The sequence below is a fragment of the Python bivittatus genome, unplaced genomic scaffold (assembly GCF_059951505.1).
Source record: "Python bivittatus isolate LINGU-HERP-01145 unplaced genomic scaffold, Pbiv_v1 ctg000190_np1212, whole genome shotgun sequence".
NCBI lineage: Eukaryota > Metazoa > Chordata > Lepidosauria > Squamata > Pythonidae > Python > Python bivittatus.
In genome coordinates this window covers 18,103,400-18,110,452 of record NW_028277042.1, presented here as the reverse complement: position 1 = coordinate 18,110,452, position 7,053 = coordinate 18,103,400, and the positions used below count along the sequence as shown (strand labels likewise).

General features: G+C 49.4%; 1 protein-coding gene across 2 annotated transcripts; it reads left to right on the top strand.

The window, feature by feature from the left end:
• Nucleotides 1-2,287: 2,287 nt before the first annotated feature.
• On the top strand, nucleotides 2,288-6,799 carry SDR42E1 (short chain dehydrogenase/reductase family 42E, member 1). Of its 2 annotated transcripts, none has more exons than XM_007433082.3 (3): nucleotides 2,288-2,336; nucleotides 3,781-3,883; nucleotides 4,772-6,799. In XM_007433082.3, exons 2-3 carry the CDS (start codon nucleotides 3,816-3,818, stop codon nucleotides 5,877-5,879), a joined length of 1,176 nt encoding a protein of 391 aa, XP_007433144.1. In that variant the 5' UTR covers nucleotides 2,288-2,336; nucleotides 3,781-3,815; the 3' UTR covers nucleotides 5,880-6,799. The 2 variants fall into 2 exon arrangements, with proteins under 2 accessions (XP_007433144.1, XP_025025506.1); XM_025169738.2 differs by lacking the exon at nucleotides 2,288-2,336 and adding an exon at nucleotides 2,353-2,490.
• The last annotated feature ends 254 nt before the right edge of the window (nucleotides 6,800-7,053 follow it).

The following is a 7,053-nucleotide window of genomic DNA, read 5'->3' as shown; positions in this document are numbered from 1 at the left end:
CAAGTCTTGAGGGACTTGAGGAACGTCAAGAGGGATGGAACTAATCACCCTTCCGGGGGGAGAAGATACTACAAGGCGGGTGCCACGGCAGAGAAGGCCCACCTCCTGGGACCTGCCAATATTTTATCCGACAGATACTGAGAAAATTCCTCCACACATTTCTGCAGAAGGTTCTCCAAGCCATCCTTACCCAGGAGGGCTCATGTCACCCGAAACAGGGCTGCGGGGCGGCTATCTGCGGACACAATAAGAGTGGAGGACTAATGACGCTTCACCGCCCTTATCGCCACTAAGTAGGCACGAACAGCCGCTCTAACCCATGTTTGGTCGAGTTCATCCCTGGTCGAGCGCCAGCAACGCTCTAGATGTCTCTTCTCTCACTTCCTCTCCCTTAGCTCTTCTGTAAACCACAGAGAGTGCCGAGATCCCCGAGAGGAGGGAGGTCGCATGGGCCTGATCCGATCCGAAGCCTCAGCTGCCCCTTTATTCCAAGTGGGGACCAAGGCTTCAGACCCACAGGAACCACCCCCAGCTCCCTCTGGAACCCATCTGGGTCCATTAGTCACCCAAAGCTCCCCCAATTTCAGATCACATAGCCACTGCTCCAACAGGAACACCAGATCCGGTGTATGGCTACTGTTCCGTGTCAGGCTCTGGATGATTTGGGATAGGCCCATGGCCGTCGTGGTGGCCATGAACTCCCAAGCCCCCTCAGACCCCATCCTTAGAGAAGGCACATTGAAGTCCCCCAAGACCATAAGCCTGGGGGACTCCACTGCCAACCCAGAAATGGTGTCAAGGAGCTCAGGCAGGGACGTTGCTGTGCAGCAGGGAGGCCGGTACAACAGCAGCAGTCCCAACTGATCTCTAGAGCCCAACTTGATGAACAGGGTCTCACATCTGGGGACCTGTGGTGCAGCGCCCCGAAAGCTGCAAGAGATTCCCGGATGACAATCGCCACACCTCCAGACCTGCCCCGGACACTCGGCTGATGCCACACTCGAAACCTGGCTGGGCATAACTCTGCGAGGGCTGCCCCCCACTCCAAATCCAGCCAGGCCTCAGTGATGCATGCCAGGTCAGCCCTCTTAATCACGGATGAGGGATGCCTTATTACAGACTGACCTGGCGTTCAGAAGCAGCAGCCGGGGACCAGAGCCTCTGCAGGTCTGCTGATGGGGGACCGGACTCAGACCGAGGAGCTGGAACACGAAACCAGCAACAAACAGCGGTCCCGTGGTCCCCGGGAATGGCCTGCTCCCCGTCTCCCGCCATATCTTCCCTTACCCGTCACCACAATATTTTGGCCTGCCCCCATGCCCCCAACAGCAGCCCCATTCCTATATCAATGCCCCTCAATTCCCAGCACTGGGGAGCATCCACTTCCTTACCAGCCATACCTGGGAGGGGAGCTGGGCACCCTGATGCTCTTTAGCTTGCTAGCTCTCAGAGCCACCAGAGCCCAGCCCCCACTTCCTTCCCACAGCCTCACACACAAACACACACAGGGATCCCTCCCCTGCTGCTCCCCCCAGCGGGCAGTGGGCACCCTGCCCATTCACCCTTCATCCAAGCCCTCCTCCGACCCTCACTCAAAGAGAGGATCAACCCACTCACCCTCACCTCACTCAGCATCCAGGAGGCCCTACCCCACTGCTCCCACCCTCTGGCAGAGGCTCCAACCATTCGCCCTCCCACCAAGCCCACCTCTGGCTCTCACCCAGAGAAAGGCAGAAAGGGGAATAACCCAGTCCAGCTGCCAGGCACTGCACCATTAAATGGGAGTAGTGCTGTTTTCCTCCTCCTTCTTGGGAAGCAGAAAGGCCTCCGCAGGGGAGGGGGTCTACAGCTGTCTGCCACTCCACTGCAATCCCCACCTCGCCTAGCCCCCGCCCACCCCTCCAGAGCCCCAGCGTCCAGAAGACAGCCAGATGGTAACAGGCTACAGCCCCCCAGAGCTGCAAGACAGTCGGGGCGGCTCTCCCTTCCGCCCCCCAAAGAAACAGCTGGCGCGCTTCTCCAAAGCAGCGCGAAGAGGTCCCTCCGGTAGCAGCAGCGGACCCCTCCAGCCACGCCAGTCCGAGAACGCTGCCCCCCAAATCCAAACAGCCGCCGAGGCCACAAACGCCGCGAGCAGGGCCACTCCGGCTCGGCAGCCGCAGCCGCTGAGCCAGTCCCCAAAAGCGCCCTCCCCGAATTCAAAGCAGCCGCCAAGTTCGCCCACGCAGCCGGGGCGGTAGGCGCGGCCAGCGCGCAGGACGCGGAGCGCCGCCCTCGCGCGCGCTCCGCCAGCCCGGGAAGTCCGCGCGGACCGGAGCGGTCCAGCGCCCACTCAGGTGAGCGCCAGGCCAAGGCACCCTCCACGCCGCGAACGCGCACGCAGCAGAGCCGTACAAAAAGCCCGCAATTAAAGGGACAGCGGCTCCGCAGCTCTCACCGCCCCCCCCGCGCCGCTTTAACCGGAAGGCAATACGTGTGGTTCTAATGGAGGTGAATATGGGTAGATCAGGGTCGAACGGTGGAGTCTGGGGTTCTCTGAGCTTGGTTCCTTTCTTGCAAACGTTTCATTACCCGGCTAGGTAACACCTTCACTGCTAGAATGGAATGGGTTTAAACCATAGCACTGAAGATGTTACCTAGCCGGGTAATGAAAGGTTTGCAAGAAGAGAACCAAGCTCAGAGAACCCCAAAGACTCCACCCACTCTTCTCTCTCCCCCCACTCTTTCTAATCTCACAACAACCCTCTAGGGTAGGCAGGGCGGTGGAGTCGGAGTTGGAGCCAGAAGCAATTCTTGGGATACGGGAGTTGGAGTCGGTCAAAAGATCCCGACTCCGGCTCCTAATAAATTTAACTTGTATATAATATAAATAATATGTTAACATTTCCTATTTCATCGATAATAACTTGATGAACCTATTTGTTTTTCCAGGATTTATTTTAATTTCAAGTTCCCTGCGAATTTCAGAATATATATTTTGATAAAAATAGAACCTCGTTGTTTTTATTTTTTAGCTTTTATCCTTTGTTTAAACTTATGGAATGTTTGTAATTTCTTTAATAAACAAAGTTAAAAAAAAATAGACACAGAATGTCTTAGCTATAGCTTTTGGACCCAAGTTTTAACAGGTTAGGGTTTTAAACAGTTGCCTACTGATTTGCTTTGGCAGTGATGAAATGCCCTGTATGTTGCATGCTTGCAGTCAATATAGGAAATATATAATTAGTATATTTATGATTTATTTCCTATATCGATATGTAGTTAAAGGAGTTGGAGTTGAATGTTTTATGTCCGACTCCATGGCCCTGGAGGTAGGTTATCCTGGGAGAGGCAGTGATTGATCCACTCTCTGTAAGTTATTTGACAGCTGAAGAAACTGTTTTATTCTGCAGTCCTGCTAGAAGGAATATTGTTGTTGGGGCTGGGAGAGGCTTTGGATTCAAAGAGCATAATAAAAAGTTAAACATAAAATAAAATGTGAAACGCAGTTTATGGCTTCCATGTTGTGTGAACTTGGAAAGGCAGGTGATGGGTTGTTACCCAGTGAAGTCAGGCAAAGTGAAATTATGTAAACCAGTGTTCCTCCACCTTGGCCACTTTAAGATAGGTGGGCTTCAACTCCCAGAATTCCCCAGCCAGCATGACTGGCTGGGGAATTCTGGGAGTTGAAGCCCACCTATCTTAAAGTGGCCAAGGTGGAGGAACACTGATGTAAACTATTAGTGGGCCACCACGTTCAGTTGTAAAATAAGTTATACCATGCTTTCTCTTTATTTATAGAGGTCTTAGCTTAAGGTGGTGGAAGAAACGAAGATATGGAAAGAGAAAACCCCAACAAGGAAGCTGTCCTCATTACCGGTGGAAGTGGATATTTTGGTTTTCGGTTAGTAATTATTAATTAGTGATGACGCAATTTGTTCTAAAATAAGTGCAATTCTTTATTGACATAGTGCAATTCTTTGTTTACAGTTATTACAACCTTTGGAAGATGATATCTGTGCATCCAAATTGGGTCACGTGCTGTACAGTCCTATATGCACGCAAACACACACACGCGTGCACATGCACACACACACATATATATACACACATGCATACATACATGAGATTGATCGTGCACCATCAAGTCAGTGTCAGCTCTTAGTAACCACATAGCCCTTCTCCACAGTAATATGTCCCCAGTCTGGTCCCCAACAGTGCACCCATCACCATGGTGATCATGTTTGTCCACCTTCTGCTAGTCATCTTCTTCTTTCTCCTTCCACCTGTCCCAGCATTATGAGCTTGTTAAGGGAGCTGGGTCTTCCCATCATGTGTCCAAAATACAGTAATTTGAGCCTGGTCATTTGGGCCTTGAGTGAGAACTATGATTTATTCTGTGATCCACTCATTCGTTTGTGTGGTCTTTATGGTTTCTTAGGAGTCTACACAGAGAGAGAGAGACAGGGAATTTAATAAACAAGAGCTATCCTCCCTGTGTTTGAGTCTGTCTCTGTGTAGATGAAGGAATTTAATAAATGAGAACTATGTCTATGATTTTGGTCTTTATTTCCTATCAGAGGAGCACGCCAGGCCTGCCCATTTAATCAATGGAAGCTTTTGTTGATGGATCTACTGCCTGAAAGTTGCAACCCTCCTTCTTGTCCTCAGCACCTTGGGTAATCCAAGCAGTTCAGCTGACTGAAAGCCTTCGCAGTTAAATAGTTCCTGTTGTGAAATATCTTTTATTCTATAATTCCTGTCTCAACCTGTCCTACTTGTTTTATTTCAGGCTTGGTTCTGCCCTGGCCAAGAACAAAGTGGATGTGATCCTGTTTGATGTTTCCAGACCTACCCAAGAGATACCAAAAGGCGTGAAATTTGTGAAGGGTGATGTCTGTGACATCCAAGAAGTGGAAGCAGCCCTCCAGGGCATGTCCTGCGTGTTCCATATTGCCTCCTTTGGCATGTCTGGCCGGGAACAGCTAAACCAAAAACGTATAGAAGAGGTCAACATCAAAGGAACTGAGAATGTCATTGAAACTTGCAGGAAAGTTGGAATCTCAAAACTGGTTTACACAAGCACATACAATGTAGTGTTTGGGGGTCAGGTCATAGAAAATGGAGATGAATCTTGGCCTTATCTACCCCTCCATCTTCACCCTGACCATTATTCAAGGACCAAAGCTTTGGCTGAAATGAAAGTTTTGGAGGCCAATGGGACGGTCCTGAGGGATGGTCAGGGAATACTGAGGACTTGTGCCTTAAGACCCGCTGGCATTTATGGACCAGGAGAGCAGAGGCATCTTCCGAGGATTGTCAACTACATTGAACGGGGATGGTTCCGGTTTGTGTACGGGGATCCTAGCAGCCTGGTGGACTTTGTGCATGTAGATAACCTGGTGCAAGCTCACATTTTAGCAGCAGAGGCTCTGGGTGCCACCAAAAAGCATATAGCTGCCGGCCAACCTTATTTCATTTCTGACGGGAGGCCAGTCAATAATTTTGAATTCTTCCGCCCTCTGGTAGAAAACCTAGGCTATGCCTTCCCCACTCTCCACCTCCCTCTGTCACTTGTTTACTTCTTTGCCTTTTTTACGGAACTGGTCCATTTTGTGGTGGGACGCCTGTATAACTTTCAGCCCCTCCTCACTCGCACCGAGGTTTACAAAACTGGGGTGACCCATTTTTTCAGCTTAGCCAAAGCTAGAAGGGAGCTGGGATATGAACCCCAGCAGTACAGCCTTGGTGAAGTGGTGGAGTGGTTCCAAGCCCATGGTCATGGGCAAAAGTTTAGCATGTCCTCCGGGAAACATTTCATGAGAAATGCAGCTCTGGCCTTTCTTGTGGTGGGGATGGTCTTTTTGTGGTTCCCGAGATTTTCCTGGAGCTTTTTTTGACGTTGCTCAAATGAGAAAATATAAGAACGCAACGTTTCTTTGCTACTCCAGTCGGAAGGGAATTGGAAGCAAGGTGCCTCCCAAAACTGGCCTTTTTGCCCTCCCAATGGGTTTTTTTTTTTCATGTTCTACCAAATCTCACCTTTGCATTCTGAGGTAATGGGCTGTGAGAATAACTTTAGGAGACAGGAGGAAGAGCTGCAGCCTAAACAATGGTCTGATAAGAGAAATCTGAGTCCAAAGCAGAAATGGGGGTGGAGAAAGCATTTCAGAAGGGACCTTCCCTAGTTCTTGGGAATGTAAAGGCAGGAGAGGGGAGGAGTGCTTTCAGACTTACAAGATTTTGTTACTGTAACCTTGCAATAAAAGTAGGATTAGTACTCCTGGTTTTGGTTTCCTGTCTGGACTGCCTTGCAGGGCTGACATCTATTGTACTGGAACCATTTTTTTTCCCAGGAAAAGACAGGATTATGAGCTTGTTGCTATTGAATAAAAAAAGCAGCTGCTTGTTGTTAATGCTGACAAAAGAGGCTGGATGTGCAGTTAATCATCATTCAGCCACTCAATTCACAACTTCAAAAGTTTCTTCCTGGAACCATTCTTGCAAACACACTTTCAGGCCTATTTTACATTCTCTTGCTTCTAATGTTCTTTCTGCAGTCGAAGTGGGAAATAATAACGCAACAACATTTGGATCGTACTGTGTGGGCCAAAAGGGACTTTGTTTTTTTAACGTTGAGATGAATTATGGTGGAATTGTATTTACTGGCAGCTGTTCCAAGACTCTGGTGACTCCTGCTTCTCCGGCTTTCGAGCACCAAGAGGAAATTGCTAGCAGACTTTAATGTTAGACTGGAGGGAACCCTGTTTCAGGTTTGGAATGAGCTTTTAACTCGTTTGACATACATTAAATTCCATACCTAAAGGCCCTTAAATAGCTTCTGTGTTCCATTCCTGTTTTGTTGTTGTTGTTGTTCAGTCGTTGTGTCCAACTCTTCGTGACACCATGAACCATATCGCACCAGGCCTTCCTGTCCTTCACTGCCTCCCTGAGTTTGCCCAATTTCATGTTCATTGCTTCAGTGATGCCATCTAACCATCTCATCCTCTGCCGTCCTCTTCTCCTTTTGCCTTCCATCTTTCCCAGCATCAGGGTCTTTTCCAAAGAGTCCTC

Bases quoted from the DNA above. Each gene is read 5' to 3' on its own strand.
- SDR42E1 (XM_007433082.3), top strand. From the start codon at position 3,816: ATGGAAAGAGAAAACCCCAACAAGGAAGCTGTCCTCATTACCGGTGGA. The intron at 3,884-4,771 runs GTTAGTAATTAT...GTTTTATTTCAG, and splicing joins AGTGGATATTTTGGTTTTCG to GCTTGGTTCTGCCCTGGCCA.